This window comes from Hemitrygon akajei, chromosome 9, assembly GCF_048418815.1.
Source record: "Hemitrygon akajei chromosome 9, sHemAka1.3, whole genome shotgun sequence".
Classification (NCBI taxonomy): domain Eukaryota; kingdom Metazoa; phylum Chordata; class Chondrichthyes; order Myliobatiformes; family Dasyatidae; genus Hemitrygon; species Hemitrygon akajei.
The window spans coordinates 119,717,454-119,742,905 of record NC_133132.1 but is presented as its reverse complement, the minus strand read 5'-3'; the positions used below and the strand labels follow the sequence as shown (position 1 = coordinate 119,742,905).

Below are 25,452 nucleotides of genomic sequence, written 5' to 3'. Positions count from 1 at the left end.
GTGATCCGTAATGACAAAGACATTTGCCATGTTGCTGGCATCTGGCTCTATTGACAGGAAATCCATACACATCAGGTCAAGGAGCCCTGCACTCTGCAAATGGGACCACAGAGCAGTCCTCTTAGGCAGCGTCTTCCTCCATATACTCAATGCACTCTTCGACATCTGGCTTCATTTGGGGCCAGTAGAACTGATCTCTGAGCAATCCATAGGACTTGTCAACCCCCAAATGGCCAGAATCATCTTGAAGTGGCTTCAACACAATTCTCCGATACTGCTCAAGCAGAACCAACTGGGAACACCAAGGCCAGTTCAGAGGCAACGTGGCCCAGTATTGGATCTGGTTCCTCAACTCCAATCTGAGCCATTCTCTCAGTAGTAGAGACACTGTAGAGTGTTTCATCTTGTCTGCTAGGGTCATGTCCCCTTTTGCAACTGCTGACCAAACAGTACCAATACACGGGTAATCTTGCTGAGTGGCTGTCAGTTCCCCAAGGCTCAATTCTGGCAACTGCTTTGTCTTCAGAACAGTCAGGTTGCAATAAGCATGTGAAAATGGCACCATCAGAAGCTCCCAAATGATCTATCACTCAATTCTGCCCTTGCCTCTCCTCTGCCTTCCCTGTGATGCTGTGGAAAACTGGCACATGGCTTTCACTCGAGGAGCAAAAACATTCTCCCACTCTCTGTCCCTGATCAGCCCTTCATGCATGCTACTTCCTTGACTGGTACTTCAGGCTAACATCACAGGCAGACAACGCCGCCAACCACTGATGGCCTGTGGCATCCAATTTCACCAAGGTCAGGATATACGTAAGTTAATGGGTTGTTGTCTATCCTTGCCTCAAATTTGGCACCTTATAGTCATTTATCTTATCCACCACATCCCATTTCAATGATAGGAACTCCAATTTGTGTGTGGGGTAGCTGTGCTCAGAGGTGACAAACTCTAGCTGACAAATGTGACAACCCTGTGCACTGGGCCATTTAAGGGCTGATACTAACTCAGAATTCTCACCCCTCGCTAGGGGACTCAAATTTCATATCAGACCACTCCTTCCCTTCGCCCCACAGAAACGAGAGCAACCTGTCTTCAAAGTCTCCGCCCCCAGCTACAGGAGACTCGGCTCGCGATTCAGCCCACTCACCTACACTCCCCTCCTCCCAGAAAGTATAGACAGCCCACAGCGCCCCTTCCCACAGGGCCCCAATAATACCAGGCAGTTCCACTACCATTATGTCAGTGCTAGTCTGAACTCTTTGCCTGCCATTTTATCAAAGCTCCACTCAATCCCTACAGTATCCATAACCACGTATTGTAATCACTGTACTGAATAATAGTTTAACACAGACAAACACACAAACCACTGGATCAATGTTAGGGCAATCTCACAGCATCCAACGAAATCAATCCTAGACGAGACCCCACAATGAAACACCCTGGTTTCCATGGCTGCGTGAGTCTAGGGTAGACACTCTCAAGCCATGAGACTGAGACAGCTCATCCCACCCCAAACCCCAGTTTGTGTGGATGTTGTGTAATTTGCTACCCTGTTACAAATTAGTGCCACAAAATAACAGACAGTACACTGCATACGATTAAAGGAATTATATTTATGAATCTTAACTTAACTAAAGGGTTAGTTAAGAATAACAAAAAGAAGGGCCCTTTCTAATTAAACAGTCAAATGTGCACAAATTGGAGCTCATCTTGAACCTCTCTGTTGCTCACTCGCTAGAACTCTCGGTCAGCGCGAATATCCACACCACCTTCCAAACGTCACTCACAATTCATTTTGAACAAACAGGTCTCCCACCAGATCGTATGCTATGACCAGTTCTCCCCAGCTTCTTCTCTCTCCATCTCCCGTCAAACAAAAGCCCAAGACCAATCTTGTCTCTCACCAAGAAAACTTCCCACTAATTGGATGGCACACATTCCACATCATTCCTTAATCTTCAACAATAACCCAAACAAGCTGACAGCAGAACAGATTGCTCTTACAGAGCAGCCAAATGAAATCCTTACAGCACAACAGTAAAGATGTGAACACAAAGTGCACTGAAGATGCTGTGGTCAAATCAAGACGTACAAAAGAGCTGGATGAACTCAGCAGATCGGGCAGCATTCATTGAAAGAAGCAGTCAACATTTCGGGTCGAGACCCTTCATCAGGACTAAAGAAGGAGGGGGCAGGGGCCCTATAAAGAAGGTGGGGGGAGGGTGGAAAACCAATCAGAGGAAAGATCAAGGGGTGGGGGAGGGGAAGCAGGGAGGGGATAGGCAGGAGAGGTGAAGAAGGAATCTAAGGGGAAAGCACTATGGGTAGTAGAAGAAGGCAGAGTCATGAGAGGTGATAGGCAGCTAGAAGAGGAGACAGAGTGAAGGTGGGATGGCAAGAGGGAGGGAATTACCGGAAGTTGGAGAATTCGATGTTCATACCAAGGGGCTGGAGAATACCCAGATGGTATATGAGATGTTGTTCCTCCAACCGAAGTTTGGCCTCATCATGGCAGTAGAGGAGGCTTTCCACCCTCCCCCCACCTTCTTTAGTCCTGACGAAAGGTCTCAACCCGAAACGTTGACTGCTTCTTTCAACGGATGCTGCCCAACCTGCTGAGTTCATCCAGTTTTTTTGTAAGTTAAGATGTGAAGCAGGACATTACACTTATACACATACTGTATCAGATAACAAAAGGATGTGGCAAATTATCAACAAAAAAAAAAGCAGTGATACAGAGTTTGTAAATTAAATCAGTAATTACAAATTATCTTTGACTTGTAACATCTATGGCTTTTACAGAATCAATATTAAGATAGGAACTCACACACAAAGTGCTAGTGAAACTCAGCAAGTCAAGTAGCATCTATGGAGAGGAATAAATGCTTTCAGCCAAGATTTCCAGCATCTGCAGAATCTTCTGTGTTTATAAAGATGGGAAGTTTAAACTTCACTTGAAAAGTGAACCAGCTGCACAATCTATTTCCACAAATGCCAAAATGCATTATTTTCATTTGACATTACAGGTCTAAGTGCACATTCTATTGAAATAGTAGCTGTTGAAAAGTCAGAGCAAAAATACCCTGAAGCCATCACACTTGTTTTACTTAGGCCATTAGTGATCACGGGGGTGTTCTATTGTTTGTGTATATGCAATTTACTTATTATATGACAGGATTGATTGATTTTTCAAAATGACAGTATTTTTGTCTCTTTCATCTGCAGGAAATGAATTATTTTCTTGGTAACAATATTGTTAATAATATCACTTTTGTTAATACAGAGATTTGGGACATCTAGGGCAGACGCCAATACTAGCAACACCCCCCACAGCCCTCTTCCCAATTCACACACACATACACAAACTACCAGACAATTGCAAATAATAGGAAGAATGAGGAAAGAGTATCCAATGTTGTGGGGATAACTTTTTATACTAAATACAAAAGACTGAATCAATAAAGTCCTGCCAGAAGTGAAAGAGAACAGGAAAATAATTTATTAACCTACAAAGTGAAATGAGGAGTTACCTGTAGTTTCAATAATACTTTCATCTTCTATTTGCATGTATTTAAATGTTTCCATGAGGATATATTTTGATAGTTAAAGTATCCAAAGACTACAAAGAGAATATGTTTCAATCAGTTTTAGAATCAAATTAAAATATCCACCAGTCACATAGGCACATTTTCTCATTTTCTCTTTTGAAAATTAAGCAACAGAATTATTGAAAGGACATTAAAACTGTATTTTAAGCTAATATGTCAAGTTTCTGCATTTCGCAGGTTTGCTCATATTACCTCCAAGATGTTATAATGACACACTCAACTTTTGAAAAGCAGGAACAGGGATAATATATTCTCTCCATCACCTCAAGCCACTATATTTAGGGAAGGAATCAATATTAATTTGCACCAAAGACACAAATATTTGTTCAGTGCGCACAGGTAGTGGGAAAAAATGTGAAAAAAGTTGTATTAGTTAAAAAAGCTTTTACTCCCCTCACCAGTCCGAGTGGATTGGCATAAGATTCAGAGTACATACAAACTCTGTTTGCAGTGTAAAGTTTGTGTCATATACGAACAGCGGTGTCTCTACCAACATTTTCCATTATTTGCTCTGGAAACACAACTCAAAACAGGCGAACATCCAAGTTGACTTTCTGGGTTTCAATGCTGAACAGTTTAAAAATGTGTACAGCTTGTTTCTGATAAAGACATTAGAGCTATTATTAGTAAGTGAAAGCTTAAATGAACAAGAAGTCACTATAGAACATAAGAATTTGAAACTTGAAAAACACACACAAAATGGTGGAGCAACTCAGCAGATCAGTCAGCATCTATGGAAGGGAATAAACAGATACCAAGTACTCTACGTGAAAAATTCAACCCTCAGATCTCCTTTAAAATCCTTTCCTTCTCATCTTAAACCAGTGCTATCTAGTTTTAGACATGCCTGGCTATCTGTCACACCTATGCCTCACATTTCAGACCAAGACCCTTCATCAGAACTGAGACAGAGGGGCTTCTTTGCTATAGAATAAGGTGGGGGGAGGGGACAGAAAGTAACACAGGCTGGCAGATGATAGGTGAAGCCAGGAGAGTGAAAAGGTAGTCCACCTCTGACACCTCTCTCTCTCTCTCTCCTTTCTTGATCTCTGTCTCCATCTCTAGAAACGGGCTGTCTACTGATAATTCATAAACCTACCGACTTTCACATATCTATCTTGACTATACCTCTTTCAACCCTGTTACCTGTAAAAATACTATTCCCTTTTCTCAGTTCCTCTACTATATTTATTCTCAGGACGAGGCTTCTCATCCCAGAACATCTGAGCTGTCCTCTTCCTTCAAAGAAAGATGCTTCCCTTCTGCCATCAACTGCGTCTCCTGCACTCCAGTAACATCCATCCTCACGCCATCTTCTCACCACCATAACAAGGATACAATTCTCCTTTCCTTATTTAACAACCCATGAGCCACTGCATCCAGCACACAACGTTCCATAACTTCTGCCTTCTTACAGGATCCTACCACTCTCAGGTTGGAGGGGAACAACTCATATTCCATCTGGGTAGACTCCAACCTGACAGCATCAACGTTGATTTCTCCAACTTCCAGTAATTTCTCCCCATCCCACCTTCTCTTTTTCCATTCCCTATTCTGGTTCTCCTCTTATTATTATTCTTCTCCTCACTTACCCGTCACCTCCCTCTGGTGCCCCTCCTCCATCCCTTTCTCCCATGGTCCACTCTGTTCTCAAATTAATTTTTCTTCTGCCTATTCCATCCATCCTTCACAAATACCTTCCTGTTCTCTCTAGCCACAAGCAAGTCCCCAGAGGACTGGTGAGTAGCTCATATTGTTCCAATATTCAAGAAGAAGTATCAAAGAGTCAGATATTACAAAGTATTGATTCAGCAATTAAAGCAGAGTTTATAAAAAATCTTTCAATGAAAAATTTAAAATGATCTGGTTCCCAAGTATATACTTCAGCAGATCTAAAAAGCCTCTAAAAATATTTAGAAAAACCTAAAACGATATCTAGAATAAGCTCAACTGTAGTAGTGGAGAAAAATTACTCTGTTTCCTGAAAATAATGCAAGACATCAAAATAAAAAAACCCAAAATATATACAACATCATGGCAGAACCAGAAATGTATAAAAATCAACGACAGGGTAGGGCTCTGGAAACACACTCAGTAAAGCTTATATTTGACAAGCAAAGTAGAAATATGAAAAGCGAGGGGAAAAAATCAACCAAACTGGATTACAGACTTGCAGAATTATTAAAGAAATAATTCAGTTGACATATTATACAAAGCCTGCACCAAGGAAAAGAAAAATCTTGCCAATGCAAGAGGCAACATCCTCAATAACAAAAACAAAATAAAAATACCTTCTTTAAGTACCTGACCATAATTCCAGAGATTTTTGAAAAGTTTTTCACAAAGAATGGCAAGAAAACTTTTTTGATGAAAAGGGAAACATGCTGTACAGAAGTTGTAGGGAGGGACAATCAAAACTGCTGTGTTTTGTTTCAAGACAGCTTCTATCCCACTGTTATAAGATGCCTGAAAATATTTGTTTTATGATAAACGTGAACTCTTGATCTCACAACTTATCTCACCATGGCCTGATCTTATTGTCTGCTTACACTGCACTCTCTGTAACTGTACCACTATGTTCTGCATTGTTACTGTTTTTTCCCTTTTCACAACGAAGATGTACTTTAAGTTTTGAAATGATCTAAATGGATGATATGCAAAAACAAAGCTTTTCCACCATCTCAAAACACATGACAATACTAAACCAATTATCGATGATATATGCAATGTATTTTTACATATAACCCCATAATTAAACAAACATTGCTTAATCAAACAAGATATACATAAGATTGCTCAAACATAACTTAAATATTAAATACACAACATTCCTCTCTACTTAACTATAAACTCCAACTCAAGGTCTCAACTACCGTATATTCTTGAGTATAAGCTGACCACCCCCCCTCCCCCTTTTCAAGGTTAAAGAAAGTGCCATTTTCATGTTACCTTTGTATAAGCCGACCCCTTTTAGACAGGTTTTTGATTTAACCAGAAAAGATCACAAGATCTCACATGCCGGTACTCAGCTTTGCCGGATCTGGAACTGGGAAATTTTGTGAACCAGTACCTGCTAAGAAAACAGGCCTACACATTGTAGAGCGTTATAAGCGAATTCTTAATAAATAAATCAGGGAGGGAAATCTTCGATTAGGTCTCCAATGGTAAAGAATCCTCAGAATTGTAACCCCCTGCGAAACCATTTAGCACCCATCGTAATCTCGTTAAAACATAATACGGGGTGGCGGGATCAGTACCTCTACTCAGTATTGAGTTTGCAACCACCGTGTACAGAAGATTAAAACAAATGCGATATGATACTGGCTTCAAGCTGAAGGTTGGTGCACCCGGTTTATGAATAGACGTGATCTTGTGTTGAGACAAAAAACAAAGATTACTCATTTCTGTTGGACTGGTTGGATTATTTAAACTTTGAAGCAAACTGTATGCCTTTAAACCCAATGAATGCAAAATTGGTACTCATCTCTCATTTGCTTCAAAAATACTGTTGAATTACTCAGTAGATAAAATCCAATTATCTGTTGTGAAATTAAACATGCCAATCTTTCCAACGCAGCCAGCCACTTCTGTTTTAATGATTATCACCAGATACTCACTCCTTATGAACCCCTGAATTCTTCTGTTTGCTGCCTTATTTTAAAAAAAAACGACCATCTCTGCACATGCTGTGCTCATTTTTTTTTAAATATAAAGTTTACCCATCTCACTGCACTTCAACATGTTGGTAGCCATCCCAGATTGGTTTTAAAAATACCTCATTGCCAATGTTACGTTTTGTAACTTCAAAACATTAAACCTATTTCAAAGAAAAACATGGGAGTTCTGGAATGCGGGTCTAACTTTGTGTTTACTTAAAGCGAGGTGTGCACATATCACATGGTAAGGTGATGACATAAGCAATTCACCTATTTCACATATAATCTGCAATTATTCAAACGAACAAGAAAGCTTGACCAAAAAAAGACAAACTCACAAAAAGATTACCAAAATATCAGCAGGCAAATGGCAAGACTGCTACCTCCCACTGTCCTAATTTAGTTTATATCTGGAACAAGTCAGATATGTTAGAGAAGTTCACAGGTAAAGTCAACTACAAAGTGAAAAATTAACAACTTTTGGCAGCATATGGCAAAGAACTAGGAGGTAGAACTGCCATAAAGAGCAAAGGTTACAAAGTTACAAAACAAAAACAGGGAATGAAATTTAGGGTTCAAAGTAAAATTTATTTTCAGATTACATACAGGTCACCACATACTATATACATATATATGTATGTGGTGACACAGGACAATACCTGCCAGCAAAACCTTCAAATTGTCCATCCATATTACCAATCATCTAGTACTACCACTTAGTCACAGAAACCCATTTTCTTTCATACTTGATAAATAATAAACTGCACAGGTTTTATAAACTGTTTTTCAATGCAATCAATAACTAAAATTTCACCACTTAAAAGGAAACCATAAGTATGAATAAAAATTCTTGCAATATTTGTTTATAAGTCAAGAAGAACTTTTAATTTGAACATTGCCATTGGTTTCTAATAAGTTTGAACTTACTTGGTGGTTCTTATATTTGGCAAATGTTCCCACATTGTTTTAGATCAGCTTTATCCAAATCAGCAACTCCTGGATATTTATCAAAAAGTTAACAATTCTCAAAATGAGTAGTGCAAGTCCCTCAAATTACCATTCTGTATTGTCTACTGTACATGTTACTGTTTGCCAGTCTTTTTTTAATATAAATTCCATTGTATTTCTTTATTTCCCTGTAATACCTGTGAGAAAAAAAGAATCTCAGGTAGTACATGGTGATATATACATACTTTGATGTCCTACTGTAAAAAAGATGAACTTGCAAGTCAAAACATGTTCAACCATTTTCAGTGCCTTCTTTACAAAGTGACACTGTGACTAATGTGTGTAGAGGCCTAAATACAATAATATTAAAACTATGACCAACAGCGTCTCTTATAGGTTTCATATAGGTCTCACATTGTTCATTTAAATAATAACTACCAAATCCTACGACTGATCCACTCTACAGACAAGGATGCAATCTGAGGTAACACCAAAGCAGTGTTGATGGAATACTCTACTCTCAGGCAAGTTATTAATATCAATGCCTTGCTGCCTTTAGTTAGATGCTAAAATTCTCATAATCTTATTGTGTAATCAACGGGAATCTGCAGTATGTACTTATATCTCAACTAGTATCACGAAAACAGATAATACAACCATTGAGCTTAATGCGGTTTGTAAGATATTGCTATATGCAAACTGTTTGGTATATCCTCGTACATTACAATAGCAATACAGTAAAGCTCTGACAATCCACCATCCTTGGGACTTGGGACAATCAGATTCTTATTACTATGAGGATATACTCTTATCTCCCATTTTTGTACATGTCACGCAGTAGTTTAGTATATTTTAGAGTGAATCTGGAGAGATTTAAAGGAAGCTGGAAATAGAAATGGTTGTATTTCAGCCTGTATGCTGCAGCTTGTCAAAAGAAAATGAAACAAACAAGCAGCTTGGACCCCTGACTCTATTTACAAACCTACCCACATTCTTGACTGCACAACTGGCCCACGTCCTGACCCCAGCCATGACAGTTCGATGTCCTCTTTACTCACATTCTACTAATGAGCGAGTCAGATCCAAACTACTGGAATTTGTAACTAGAAACTGGATTATTGGAGTTTTGATGTGATCTTATTCTTTAAAGGCTATATCATAATGGAAGGAGTTACAAAGTTTACACTCATATTCCCACAGGTGTTCCACAAGCCTCAAGGAACTGATAGAAGCAAACCATGATTTCCAGTTACAGAATTCTCCAGTTATGAATGAGCAGCAAAAAAAAACTACCAATGCCAAAGGAGTAAGAAACAAAAAGTGATACAGACCCATGCTCACTTGGCTTTCAGGATAAAACAAGTTGCTCTGGGACAGGGGGCTCAGTTTGAACACTACTCTAATTTTGCTTCTACGGACCAAAGAGAAAATGGAAAATTTAATCATTAAGGTCTATCACTGAATTTAAGGTTACTGTGACAAAGAAACAGGAAGTATCATGAAAGCCCATCATAACCAATTAAGATTTAATACCTAGCCTAATTCCCTACCTTGGTCACTCCCTACAAAACAATAAACATTTGACTTAAAAAGTAAGTCCTCATGGATTCAATAACTTGCACTCTTATCTCTACCTTCCAACCTAAAGAAAAACAATCACTGTTCTGTTTCCAAGACAAAAATTCTACTGCACTAATCAGTCATGTTCAGAATAAACTTTTAAATGGACAAGCATAACTAGTCTCATTCATCCATCAGCCTAAGCATCAGGAATTCCTTGTACATACCTGCTGCATTCTGTAAACCAAGAACATCTTGACAAGGGAGCTTAAAAAGGTTAACTTTGTTAAAAGGTTAACACCAAGTTCAGTGCCACATACAAACATTTAATGCAGGCCATTATATCAAGTATACAGTGTATCCCCAATTCAAGGCTAACGCATCTTCCAAAATAAACAATGACCTCTAGCACTTGGTGGCATTCATCCTGAATCTCTCGCTTTTAGTGGAGAGTACATTAGTTTCCACCCAAAGAAGATTTTACTTAGATGAATTATTCTTCTTATTTTTGGTTCCACAAGACCCCATCTGACACTGTATCACCTGGTAAGTAAGATCATAAGATACAGGAACATAATTAGGCCATTTGGACAATCGAGTCTGGTCCATCATTTCTTCATGGCTGATCCAATTATTCCTTCATGCCCTGACCAATCAGGAATCTACCAATCTCTGCCTTAAATATTTATAAAGACTTGGCTTCCACAGCAGCCTGGGGTAAAGAATTCCTCAGATTCACCACCCACTGGCTAAAGAAATTTCTCCTAAAAGGGTGCCCCTCTATTCTGAGGCTATATACTCTGGTCTTAGACTCGCCCACAATAAGAAACATCCTCTCCACATCCACTCTATCAAGCCCTTTCACCACTCAATGGGTTTCAATGAGGTCACCCCTAATTCTTCTGAATTCTAGTGAATACAGCCCAGAGTCATCAGATGCTCTTCATGTGAAAAGCCATTCAATCCTGTTTTTTTTTTTGTGAACCTCCTTTGAACCTTCTCCAATTTCAGCACATCCTTTCTAAGATAAGGGTCTCAAACCTGCTCACAATACTCCAAGTGAGGCCTCACCAGTGCTTTAAAGTTTCAACATTACATCCTTGCTTTTATATTCTAGTCCTTTTGAAATTAATGCTAACATTGCATTTGCCTTTCTCACCATTAACCTTTAGGGAATCTTGCACAATAACCCCCAAGTCCCATAGCACTTCAGATTTTGTATTTTTTTCTCCATTTGTAAACTTGTCAACCCTTTCATTTCTTTACAAAAATGCATGACCATACACTTCCCAATACTATATTCCACCTGCCATTTTTTTGCTCATTCTCCTAATACAAGTCCTTCAGTAGCCTACTTACTTAGAACTACCTGCATTTCCACCTATCTTCATATCACCTGCAAACTTTGCAACAAAGCCATCAATTCAACCATCCAAATCATTAACATATAACATAAAAAGAATAGGTCCCAATGCAGACCCCTGTGGAACACCACCAGTCACTGGCAGCCAATCAGAAAAGGCTCCCTTTATTCCCACTCTTTACCTCCTGCCAATCAGCCATTGCTTTATCCTTGCTAGAATCTTTCCTGTAATACCATAGGCTCATAGCTTGTTAAGCAGCCTGATTTGTGGCACCTTGTCAAAGGCCTTCTGAAAACTGAAGAACACAACCTCAACCAATTCTCCTTTGTCTCTCCTGCTTGTTATTTCTTCAAAGAATTCCAACAGATTTGTCAGGCAAGATTTACCCAATAAAACCATGCTGACTACAGCCTATTTTATCATGTGCCTCCAAGTAACCCAAGACTTCATCTTTAAAATTTGAATCCACATCTTCCCAACCACTGAGGTCAGACTAACTAGCCTATAGTTTCCTTTCTTTTGCCTCTCTCCCTTCTTGAAGAGTGGAGTGAATTTGCAATTTTCCAGTCTTCTGGAACCTTTCCAGAATCTAGTGATTCTTGAAGGGTCATTACTCATGCCTCCACAATCTCCTCAGCAATGTCTTTTAGAATCCTGGGGTATGCACCATCGTCTTTCAGTTTCCCAAGAACCTTCTCTCTGGTATGGCAACTTCATACCCTTCATGCCCCCTGACACCAGGAACTTCCACCATACTGCTAGTGAAGATTGATGCAAAATACTTATTCAGTTCATTCACTGTTTCATTGTTCCCCATCACTACCTCTCCAACATTATTTTCCAGCGGTCCTATATCCACTCTCACCTCTCAGATACACTTCATGTATCTGAAGAAACTTTGAATTTAACTTTAAATATTAGATAAAGTTTGTTATTATAAACACTGAACAAATTTCCACTAAATTGGCAAGGACAACAAATCATGAATATTCAAAGCTGCAATATGTTCAGAGCTTCATTCATTTCTTAAGCCACTATACGCCTATTACCAATACAGCAACTGTTAACTTGAAATTACAGTGCTGAAATGTGGATGTCGGCAATCAGAATCCATCATAATAAAACATCACATATGTACATACCTTTGTGGTTATTGATGACAACTCAAATACTGAAAAGAACATTTCAGATTTCCACCTGCTGTAAGGATTGACAATTTTATCCAGTTTTATCCTTTCCACTATACTGATGCTGCAAAAAAAACTATGCAGATTCACAGAGAGACATCAATTTCATATATTGATTTGGCAACCTTCATTTTTCCCCCTCAAGCCGAATAGTTTAAGATTAAACAAGGAGTTCAGAAAATTGCTTCTTATATCCAAGATTTTGCACAATTAATCAAAGTGAATCATCTCCCCCAAAATTCCAGTGTCTTGTTGCTGGGCTGTCATTTGATTATAAATGAACAGAACCGTGCATAAATTATTTAAAGCCTTTCATATACAAGAATGATTGGATGTTTAGCAAACCACAAATTTCAGGCTCAAGCGTCCCTTCAAATTGTTACATCAGTGCTAATTTAATTATCAACCTTCTGTACCATTCATCTCCACCATACACAAGTATGACAAAATCTGGTAAAGCTTACTGCTTTGATTTCAAACAATTTGTTTGATTCACCACAAATATAATACAGGAAATACAAAGGACCCTTCTTCAGAATTGATCAAGTTTAACCAGAGCTAGTGGTGCTCAGCAGGAATTTTGAAAATAGCCTCCTTTATTCAACCAAAAAGTTAACAATTTTGTTAAAAGAAAGTCAGACACTAGGTCTCTGAAGGATCACTTTACGGGCAAAAGCTTTTCCATAGCAGATGGAAAAGTGTCCCGCTTCTGTTCCATAGATGTCTGAATAGCATGAATGTCAAAATATTTAAAAGCAGAATCAAACAACAACTTTAGAGATAGAACATACTGCAGATGCTAGGATCTGAAACAAAAAGAAACTTCTAATGAAAATTAGTAAGTCAGACAGGATCTCCAGAAGGAAATTGATAGATGATGTTTCAGGTTGAGACCCTTTATCTATCTAGACATTGAACATCCATTTGCTTCCATAGATGCTGCCTGACTCACTGAGTTCCTCCACTAGTTCACGTTTTTGCTTTAAAGCAATAATTTACTAATGTTATCAACCAAGCTCCACTCAAATTCCCCTAAAAAGCAAGACAAATAGGTTTTAAGCTGCAATGCACATTTATCATTTAGCTTGCAGAGCTCATGCACAAATATTTTTAATTGTTTCTTGATTTGTTCTGAATGGGTTCCAAGTTTTGAGGCAACTTCACAGAAGTGGAGGAAATAGCATACTTGCTCAATTTCCACAGTAGCCCTTAATGATTTCTTCCAAATTTTTATTGTTATAGAAAGCCAGAAGTATAATTACAGTTTGATCATTTTTCACCCAAAAGGTTTTATTAAGGGTAGGTTTTCTTTTTTAATTTCCCTCAATATACTAACAATGCACATCAAAGCATTTGCAAAATGTTTGAACAAACACTTACGTATTTTGCTGCAGAATTCATTCACACAACACCTCGGAAAGAAGTCTATCCCTTGGATATAATCTGATCTATAATTGCACAACAGCTCAAACAGTTTTATCACTTCCCCAACCCCGTGTATTCTTATAATTTTTATTTGCTTTCTATTAGTGGTCTTTGGATATTTGAGGCAGATTTTTGTACACACTCCAAAATCACAGAAATGACAAGTGAAAGTCTAATGGTTACGTTCAGGCATTCCTTTATTTTGTTAACAATTCTCTTTTCCACTCATGAAATTAACATTTTTTTCGCATTTTGGTACCCACACTTCAACTCTTCTGGGTTCTTCCCAAATACCCACTCCCTTACAAACAATTCAGTTATACTAATTATATCATTAACTAATATTCATACTATAAACAAATCTGACTGTAAATACTATGAGCAAAGATTACAGACTACTTTGAATATTGTGTCTTAAACAATATATTTTGTTTTATATTACTTAAAATATAGTGCTGATTCAAAAGTTTCACCAATATAAGGAAATGAAACAAATTTCTCCAGTTCAAATGAAATGCATAACATAATTAATCTATATTAGACCATAAGACAAAGGAGCAGAAGTTGGCCATTCGGCAAATCGAGTCTGCTTCGCCATTTTATCATGAGCCGATCCAATCTCTCCTTTTGTCCTATTCCCCTACCTTCTCACTATAACCTTTGATGCCCTGAGTACTCACATACCTATCAATCTCTGCCTTAAACACATCCAATGACTTGGCCTCCAGTGCCGTCCTCTGGCTAAAAAATTTTTTCGCATCTCTGTTCTGAATGGGCGTCCCGCAATCCTCAAGTCATGTCCTCTCGTACTAGACACCCCACCATGGGAAACAACTTTGCCACATCCACTCTGTCCATGCCTTTCAACATCTGAAATGTTTCTATGAGGTCCCCCCTCATTCTTCTAAACTCCAAGAAGTACAGTCCGAGAGCAGTCAAACGTTTCTCATATGTTAACCCTCTCATTCCTGGAATCATTCTAGTGAATCTTCTCTGAACCCTCTCCAATGTCAGCACATCCTTTCTTAAATAAGGAGCCCAAAACTGCACATAGTATTCCAAGTGAGGTCTTACCAGTGCCTTATAGAGCTTCAACATCACATCCCTGCTCCTATACTCTATTCCTCTAGAAATGAATGCCAACATTGCATTCACCTTCTTCACCACTGACTCAACCTTGAGGTTAACCTTAAGGGTATCCTGCACGAGGACTCCCAAGTCCCGTTGCATCTCAGAACTTTGAACTTTCTTCCCATTTATAATAGTCTGCCAGTTTATTTCTTCTACCAAAGTGCATGACCATACACTTTTCAACATTGTAATTCATTTGCCACTTCTTTGCCCATTCCCCCAATCTATCCAAGTCTCTCTGCAGACTCTGTTTCCTCAGCACTACCGGTCCCTCCACCTATCTTTGTATCATCAGCAAACTTAGCCACAAAGTCATCTATTCCATAATCCAAATCGTTGATATACAACGTAAAAAGAAACGGCCCCAACATGGACCCCTGTATTAGGGCTGACAAAATGGAAAAAAACTACAGAGTCATGTATGATGACCTGAAGATACTAATCTGAGTTAACAACTTGATCAATATCTTTTATACCTTCCCACTGATAATTCAAAAATTACTTCTAGGTCTATGCAAAGCTGTCATCCCATCCATCACTTATCATACATGCTTTTGTGTGTTATGTAAAACAATGCACTCTGCTGAATTTGTTCACCAAAAATTATAATACCGTAGATTCCGGATTATAAGCCGCTACTTTTTTCCCCACGCTTTGAACACTGCGGCCTTTACTACGGTGCGGCTAATGCATGGTTTTTTTCATGCCGCCAAAAACATTTTGCCTCGTAACAGTAGACCAATAAAATTGATGAGTAGTTCACAGAGGTCCAATGAAATTGTACGATAAATCAAGCGCACTTTCACAATTAAATTATTGTAAATCAGTCATTTGTACTCACCTTCATCAACATGGAAAACACTTGAAGAAAAGCATTGTGCTGCCTTTATGGCAGTTATGTAGTTTATAATATTTTTGCTTAGTAATTCATTTGTTAGTATTTTCTAGTTAAAGTTAGAAGTGTTTTAAGTATATTTGTTTTCTGTGCTACATCCCGGAATGCTATGATGTCACATCCGGTTTCGCCGCGTCTTGTGGGAAAATACCGGTTTGCGATAAACGGAAAGGAGGGGGCGAGCGCATTAGACCCGAGCGAGAACGCTGCACGCATATGATGCAGCTTTTAAGTTAAAGGCGATCAATAATTTTTCCCGGTAGGCTGCAGTATATATTTTTTTACCAGTTGTTAGGAGATATTGTTGTTCGTGCACTGTTCAGTAAAAAAGTATACGCAACGTAATTTGTGTGTTACTGATACGTATGTATATTTAAAAGTAGCCGTGTTACAGGCACGGTTCGAAAAAAAGCATTTGCAATATGTATTTGTTTATGTTACCATACGGATTTAATTAAAAGTTAAAAAATCCTCACGTGTAATATCTTTCAGTGTAAATATCTCATATTACAACGTGGGACACCTGCGGCTTAAAATCCGGTGCGGCTTGTACAAGTACAAAATTGATTTTCTTTCTAAAATTAGAGCCTGCGGCTTTTAATCAGGTGCGCTCTGTAGTCCGGAATTTACGGTAATGTTTTTCTTTAAAAAAGACAAATCAATTAAATGATTACAAAAAGCAAAACCTACTGTATTCCATGATGAATGGAATTTTTTGACAAGACAAAATGAACGAACAAGAAAATAAAAACAAGTCAAACAAAAAAATTGGTTCAGTATTTTAACAATTATACATTATAGCCATAAAGCTAATAGTCATAAAACAATGCTTAAAAGAATTGCAACAGTAATTCAAACCAAGTCTAAATTAATACTTCGTTACAACTTTAGTCAACTTAACAATAACAGAAAACATTTAAAATTCATGAATTTTCAGTTATTTATCCTCTTGGAAAAGATTTCTTTAGAACAAATATCAATTCCTCATGCTTTTGTACAAAGCTTAGTATAAAACAACGCTGAATATGTAGGTCTTAAGGTATAATATAGAAAAATGCAGATATAGACACTTGTGAAATTACCAGTGGAAAAATATAACTACGGTAATAAGCCTTACGATTCCTAAAGCAGGCTTCGATAAAACTCATAGCCAATTAATTCTGTGTCTTGTGCACATTTTACCCAATTGATGTTACTATTTTCTCAATTTTTCAAACACACATTGTTTATTCATTCACAATCCAGGATGGAAAAAGTACGTGAACCATTGTATTTAATAACTGGTAGAACCTCCATCTGCAGGAATAACCTCCAAACATTTCCTGTAGCTGTTGATTAGAAGGAATTTTAAACTATTTCTCCATACAAAGATGTTTCAGTTCATTAATATTTCTGGGATACCTTGTATGAACAGCCCTTTTCAGGTCATGCCACAGCATCTCAATTGGGTTGAGGTTCGGACTCTGACTTGGCCATTCCAAAACATATGTTTTCTTCTTTGTAAACTATTGCCCAGCTGTTGGCGTAGTGACATCAGCGCTGGACTTCGGGGTGAGCGGTCCCAAGTTTGAATCCAGCCAGCTCTCTTGCGTGCTCTCCATCTGTGCTGGGTTAGGAGCTGGTGATCTCTTTTTAAAAAACTCACCCAGCAGAAGGCATAGGCAAACCACTGCTGTAACTTGCCAACTACATGATTTCCCAATATGTCAGAACGGCATGGGGGGAAATCGTCCGCCAACTAGAAATTTCAGATGCCGACAAAACTGACGACAAAACCGTTCTGATGTTGATTTACTCATATTTCAGATTATTGTCTTGATGCATCATCCAACATCTATTAAGTTTCAGATGACAGACTGCTACCCTGACATTCTGTAAGATACCTTGATACAATTCTGAATTCATTATTTCCCTCAACAACTGCAAGCTGTCCAGGCCCCAAAGCAACAAAACAGCCCCAAACCGTGAAGCTCCTTCCACCATGCTTCTCAGTTTGATTTGGTGTATAGTGCCCTTATTCCTCCAAACATAGCAATATGCATTTCTGCCAAAAAGTCCAACTTTTTTCTCATCTGTCTACAGTACATTGTCCATCAAGGTGGTCCTTTACAAACATGAGACCTGCAACAATAGTTTTCTTTGGAGAGTAGTGATTTCCTCTGTGGTGCCCTTCCATGTCACAATTCTTATTCAGTGTTTTTCTTGTAGTGGACACATGGACAAAGACTCTAGCAAGTTCTAGAGATTTCTACAGGTCTTTTGCTGTTATCCTTGGATTCTTTTTCACCTCCTTCAGCTTTGCATGTTATGCTCTTGGTGTGATCTTTGCAGGACACCCATTCCTGAGAGTAGTAACAGTACTGAATTTCCTCGATTTGTAGAAAAATTCTACTCATGTAGACTGATATCCACGGTAAAGTCTTTAGAAATGCTTTTGTAGCCTTTTCCAGCTTCATGCATCTCTACAATTTTCAAAGGTCTTCAGAAAGTTGTTTTGATCAAGGCATGGTGCACATAAACATATCCTTCTTGAGAAGAGCAGGCTCTATCAGTAACCTGACTAGATATAGATAGGGCAGGGCACCTCTACAACCCACACCTCCAATCTCATCTCACTAATTGGAACACTGGACTCCAAATAGCTTTTGCAGAAGGCATGACCACAGAGGTTCACATACTTTTTTTGAATTATACTGCAATTGTTTAAATGGTGTACTCAGTATTGACGTGAAGAAGTACAATTGTTTGTATGTTATTAGGTTAGGCAGACGGTGTTTGTCTATTATTGTGACTTAGGTGAAGATCAGACCATATTTTATGAGTAATTAATACAGAAAACCAGGTAGTTGCAAAGGGTTCACAAACTTTTTCTTTCAGCTGTACATGTACATTACCACATACAACCCTGAGACTCATTGTCTTGCAAGTATACTCAATAAATCTATAGAATATTAACCTTAACAGAACCAATGAAAGACTGTACCAACTTGGGTGCTCAACCAGTGTACAAAAGACAACAGACTGCAAATACAAATATAAAGAAATAATAATTAGATAAACAATAAATATCAAAAATGTGAGGTGAAGAGCATGTGTGCTCTAACTCTTTTCTCTACCTCAATGAAAAGGCTAAACAATAATAAAACCTTAATAGAACAAAAGGCTGGTTACATAGTGTGGGAGGCAGGGGTAAAAGTTCAAAGTAAATTTATTATCAAAGCAAATATGTCACCATATACATCCCTGAGACTAATTTTCCTGCAGACATACTCAGCAAATCTATAGAATCGTAACTATAACAGAATCAATGGAAGTTCAACTAGAATGCAGAAAACAACAAATTACAAATACAAAAATAAATAAATAGCAATAAATAATTTGAACATGAGATAACAAAGTATAGAGTCCTTAATTTGAGATCATTAGTGTGGAATATCTCAATGGATGGGCCAGTGAGTGTAGTTATCCCCTTTGTTCAAGGGCATGGTAGTCGTGGGGTAGTAACTCTGTTTGAAACTGGTGGTGTAAGTCCTGAGGTTCTTATATCTTCTACCTGATGGCAGCAGCAAGAAAAGAGCAAGGCCTGGGTGGTAGTGATTTCTGATGATGGATACCACTTTCTTACTACAACGTTTCATGTAGATATGTTCAACGGTTGGGAGGACATTATCTGTGATGTACTGGACTAAATCCACTTTCTTCTGTAAGATCTTCCACTCAAATGCATTGGTGTTTCAATACCAGGCCATGATGCAGCCAGTCAATGTGCTCTCCACAACACATCTATAGAAGTTTATCAAAGTTTTAGATGTCATGCCGGATCCCTGCATTCTCCTAAGGAAGTAGAGGCACCTCCGTGCTTTCTTTGCAATTGCACTTATGTGCTGTGTCCAGGACAGGTCCTCTGAAATAGTAACACCCAGGAACTTGAAGTTGCTAACCCTCTCCACCTCTAATGAGGACTGGCTCAGTCATCAGGTTTCCCTCTCCTCAAGTCTAGTCAGTTCCTTGGTTTTGCTGACATTGAGTGAGAGGATGTTGTTATGACATCACACAGCCAAATTTTCAATTTCCCTCCTGTATAGTGATTCATCACCGCTTTTGATTCGTCCGTCAGTGGTGTTATCAGAAAAGTAGAATATGGTATTGAACCTGTGCTTAGCCACACAGTCATAGGTGTAAAGTGAGTAGAGCAAAGGGCTAAACACACAGCCCTATGGTGCACCTGTGCTGATAGAGATTGTGGAGGAAATGGGTCTACAAGTGAGGAAAAGCAGATTCAATTGCATAAGGAAGTTTTGAGGCCAAGGTCTTGGAGTTTATTGATTAACTTTGATGGGATGACGGTACTAAATGCTGAGCTGTAATCAATAAAGAGCATCCTGATGTATGCACCTTTGCTGTCCAGATATTCCAGGGTTGAATGAAGGTCCAATGAGATGGCATCTGCTGTGGACCTGTTGCTCTGATAGGCAACTTAGAGTGGATCCAAGTTGCTTCTCACACAGGAATTGATATGTTTCACCACCAGCCTCTGAAAAAACTTCATTACCATGGATGTAAGTGCAACTGAGCAACAGTCATTGAGGTAGGTCACCTTGGGCACCAGTATAATTGAAGCCTCCTTGAAGCAGGTGGGTACCACACTCTGCTAAAGCAAGAGGTTAGAGAACTCAAAGAACACATCAGCCAGTTGGTCAGCACAGGTCTTTAGTATACGGCCAGGTGCACCATCCTGGCGGATGCTTTCCATGGATTCACCCTCCTGAAGGCAGCCTGCACGTCAGCTCCAGATACTGAAATGAAAGGATTATTGGGAGATAAAAGAGATTAAGCTTGCCGGGGGGGGGGGGGGGGGGGAGAGAAATTGGAATGTCTGGATAAGAATGAGGACAGGAGAGATTAATTACAAAAGTGAAGATGGAGTTAGGTGAAGTATTAAAAGCATGTGGATAATAGAAATCAGGTCCTGATTACAGGTGACTATAATGTGAAACTATTAGCAGAGAAAAGAGAGAACCACAGATGCTGCAAATTAAGATAATCTGCAACTTTAGCCTTTATTTGCTAAGGTATTAAATATCCAAATATTTTTAATGAATTCAAAACACATTACAGCAACATTACTAAAATGGCTTGTGCCCAGAAAACCATCTGCAATAAATCCCTTCAAAAAAGCAACACAAAATATCTGCAACACCACAGGAGGCAAGGCAAAAATATAAGGTTTTATAAAGATTAATTTTAATTATGTTAGTTCTTCTACAATGCAATATAAATCTAGGCCAAGGAGTACAAATCAGCCAGCTATTTGTTACACCTAGTAAAGGTGCAATATGTTTGTGTACTCCAATTCTGAATTTCAGCTCTATTAGCTTATGTTGTGTTAAAATATTTGTAAATGTGCTGCAATCTTTCATCCAGTTGGCAGGGTATAAATTCTATAGCTGGACAAAGTTCACTCTTTGCTCATGCAATGTGAATAATCAAACAGTACTCAGAGCTCACCGATGATCTTCCTCGTTCACTACTGTAAATGTATCTATTGGTATTTAACTACATTCAATATAAATTTATAAATCAAAAACTCTGAACTGCAAATCTTTCCATCTTGTTAATTCTCTACAAAACTTTTTAGAAACTGCAAAAATATCACATTGAAATGAGTAGATGCCCAAAAGAAAGCAAAAGCATTTATCATTATTTGCAGTGTAGTATCAAAACAGGTGTGATGCTGGATTATATTTCCAAGATTACTTATTCATAATCCAGTATTAACATTGTCAATATTATAGCTCAGTATTTTAAAGCTATGGCACACAAGCTTACAAAAATAGGCCAGTAACCAAGAGTCATAACTACACGATTATTTGTCTGTATTTTATTTGTAACACACTGAACAAAGGATTCCCAATGTTCTCTAAAGTAAAAGACATTGGCAGCTGGTAATATTTATGCTAGGTAGTAATTGCTGTGGTCTTCAAAAAGATCACAAGATTAAAACTATCATCATAATTTTTCTTCCAAAAGCAATCCAAAGTGGAGAAGTGACTAAAATATTTTCCACTCAGCCACTTAATTATTTATATTTAATTACACATTTCTCTGATCCATCATAATTTTGCATGGTGAGTTCACTAATATGTCACTTCATATTATTCATGATAATACATGGCCCTGAAAATATTCAACAGATAACACACTTTGTGAACTACTTTAGCTACTTTGTCAGGTCACCAATGACATTTGCAAGATAACATTTAGAAAAGCAGAGTAACAAGTTGCAACTTTGCAATCAACAATTGTCATTGCAAAGTGGACAGTGAACCAACAGCTGTCAAATATGTTATCAATTTTCTTTCCTTACACATATTTCCTGTGTATTACTGAATAAATCCAAGAATATATACAAAATGAGGCAACAAAATGAATAAGGCATTTCAGTTCTAAAGTATAGTGAAATGCGATGCCTACATACATAAAGAATTGAAATACTCCTAAAAAAAAACAAATTTTAATGAATCCAAATTATTTCTGAGTAAGCAAATAAAATTCAAGTTAAACCCTAAATACTTGCCAGATACTCAAAGGACAGAGATCTTGAGCCACATGATAACATATAAAACAAAGTACCGTAGATGCCGGATTATAAGCCGCTACTTTTTTCCCACGCTTTGAACAGCTTTGAACACTGCGGCCTTTACTACGGTGCGGCTAATGCATGGTTTTTTTTCATGCCGCCAAAAACATTTTGCCTCGTAACAGTAGACCAATAAAATTGATGAGTAGTTCACAGAGGTCCAATGAAATTGTACGATAAATCAAGCGCACTTTCACAATTAAATTATTGTAAATCAGTCATTTGTACTCACCCTCATCAACATGGAAAACACTCGAAGAAAAGCATTGTGCTGCCTTTATGGCAGTTATTTAGTTTATAATATTTTCGCTTAGTAATTCATTTGTTAGTATTTTCTAGTTAAAGTTAGAAGTGTTTTAAGTATATTTGTTTTCTGTACTACATCCCGGGATGCTATGACGTCACATCCGGTTTCGCCGCGTCTTGTGGGAAAATACCGGTGAGCGCATTACACCCGCGCGAGAACGCTGCCAGCATATGATGCTGCTTTTAAGTTAAAGGCGATCAATAACTTTTCCTGGTAGGCTGCAGTATATATTTTTTTACCAGTCGTTAGGAGATATTGGAATGTTGTTCGTGCACTGTTCAGTAAAAAAGTATACGCAACGTAATTTGTGTGTTACCGATACGTATATATATTTAAAAGTAGCCGTGTTACAGGCACGGTTCGAAAAAAAGCATTTGCAATATGTATTTGTTTATGTTACCATACGGATTTAATTAAAAGTTAAAAAATCCTCACGTGTAATATCTTTCAGTGTAAATATCTCATATTACAACGTGGGACACCTGCGGCTTAAAATCCGGTGCGGCTTGTACAAGTACAAAATTGATTTTCTTTCTAAAATTAGAGCCTGCAGCTTTTAATCAGGTGCGCTCTGTAGTACGGAATCTACGGTACTATCTCTCTGTAGCTGCTGCCTATTCTGTTGAGTATTTCTATCTTTCTGTTTCTTTCTTATTTCAGATTTCCAAGATCTAGTTTCCTTTTTGGCTCCTCATTGGTCATCCATTATTAAATACATAGAAAAAATATCTTTAAAAAAATTTGGTAGTCATTGAAATTCAAATTGATCAAGCTACGAAAGCCAGCTGAGTGAGTTAATTGAAATTGTTTGTAAACTCTACTGCTATGTTTTTGAAAGCAGGCAAATTGTATTAACAACTTCTATTCCAAGGATACAGTACATCCCAGAACAAAAGGAAAATGTGTTGATACTCATAGTTTTCACTTTTGTTAGCAGATGATTTACACCTATGTTTTAAAGTTTTGCTTGTGTTGCTAATAATTGAAAAAACATCACTGTAAACTGATAATCACAACCACATTAAGAAAGGTGATTCCACCAAATCAAGAACTAGAAAATATCCGAAGGCAACATCTGGAAAGAAACAAGCAAAGTTAATGATCTTTCCTCAGAACTAGGAAAAAATATCAAAAAAGGCATGATCTAGTGTTTTTCAGCTCACAAAGACAATGCTGGAAATAAAAATAGGCATTATTTAATACTGCAATTAGATTAACTTTATTTTGCACATAAATTGTGTTGATTTTGACATATTTCAAGTCTTTTTTCCTGAAGTGTCAGTTTTATCCTGTCAAAGGTGTTTGTTTTTCAATGTTACAGACTGTAAATAATTCCCCTCACCATAATTATACAATTAGTCACCTACAACACATTAGCAGACCAGCAAAGGGAAATACTCAAATCGAAAATAAACGTATCTTGAGGGATCGTTCTTCCATTAAAATATAATCAATGTACTTTAAGGACATTTTTCTTTCAATGAGACTAAGCAAAAATATATAATCACACATTACATTGTCCATGTAATGCTGAACTGACCCTCTCAAAAAATATGAATTGGCTAAAGGTACAGTCGGGAATTTATTTAAACGCGTGAATTGCTATCAATTTAAGAAACATGTCATACAATTTAATTTTACACACCGGCAAAAGAAAATCTCAGACAATTTATGAGCATCATATCAGGCAAAGGAAAACACTGTCAGTTTAAATACCAATTAGACTATCTTATGCTTCTTTTCTAATGCATTGTTTTCTTTTTTTTAAATAAAAAAGGGCCTTCTCTTCATCTTTAGAAAGACTTGCACTTTGCCCTCTATATTTCTCCGCACGGTTTCCCAAAACCAATGTCAATGCAACAACATGGTTCGTAGCCGGCTCGCCGCTCGCTTGGGCCAAATCTGGGCCGCCGGGCTTGGAACCTGCCCACACGGGTTCCCCAGCAGAGCTGAAGAGAAGGATACCGAGAGAGGCGAGGCAGAGCAAAGCCGCCGGCCACGTATCAGCTCCGGGCCAAGCGGAAAGTATTTGTGGAGAAGTTTGCCGGGGGTGGGGGTTTACACCTTACCTCCTCCAAGGCAGCCACTGTGTTCCTGCACTGGCTCATCTTGGTGGTGAAGCTGGAGGCAGTCGGAGATTTGTAATCCTCATTCGTCTCGGCCACGAATTCCGACACTGTGATCTGGTCCGGCATGGCAGTTCCTTCTCCCTTCGTACCCAACAAACGCGGTCTGGCTGCCTTTCGCCTGTCGAGGGATGTTCCTCACAACGATCACCGACCGACGAGAAGCCGCGCTCACACCGCTCGAGCCATGACGGTGGCGGGGAGGGGAGGGGAGGGGGTGGGGCCGATCAGCGCGCCGCGCAGCCGCCACTTGCCCAACTCCTGGCTCTGTTTCTTCCCGTCCCCTCGGGCATCAGTATGGATCAGGCGCGAGCACGAGCACGAGCACGAGCGGCGCACCGGCCGGGCGCGCGCGCGCGAGCGAGCGGGGGCGGGGGCGCGCTTTGATGAACTGCTGGGAATTCCGCGGGAGTGGGCATGTACGGCAACAGTCAGTTGTAGCAGATTCATTGATGCGGTGGATGCATCGGTGAAGAGCAAATAAGTTGGAACTTTCTTCGTTAAAGTATGAATGGATTGGTCGGAATTCAATTCCCAGGGCAAATCCTTGCACAAACGGATCAAAGCAAATGCGACAGCAACAATGTCGAGAATTATTGGCAAG

At 38.6% G+C, this 25,452-nt stretch overlaps 1 protein-coding gene across 1 annotated transcript in view; it reads right to left on the bottom strand.

The window, feature by feature from the left end:
• The window catches only part of asap2a (ArfGAP with SH3 domain, ankyrin repeat and PH domain 2a), a 229,521-nt gene extending 204,444 nt beyond the window's left edge, over positions 1–25,077 (bottom strand). Inside the window, exon 1 of the mRNA XM_073056879.1 lies at positions 24,792–25,077. Coding sequence (XP_072912980.1) covers positions 24,792–24,917 — 126 coding nt within the window. The 5' untranslated portion in view covers positions 24,918–25,077. The remainder of the gene's footprint in view (positions 1–24,791) is intronic.
• Between the last annotated feature and the right edge of the window lie 375 nt (positions 25,078–25,452).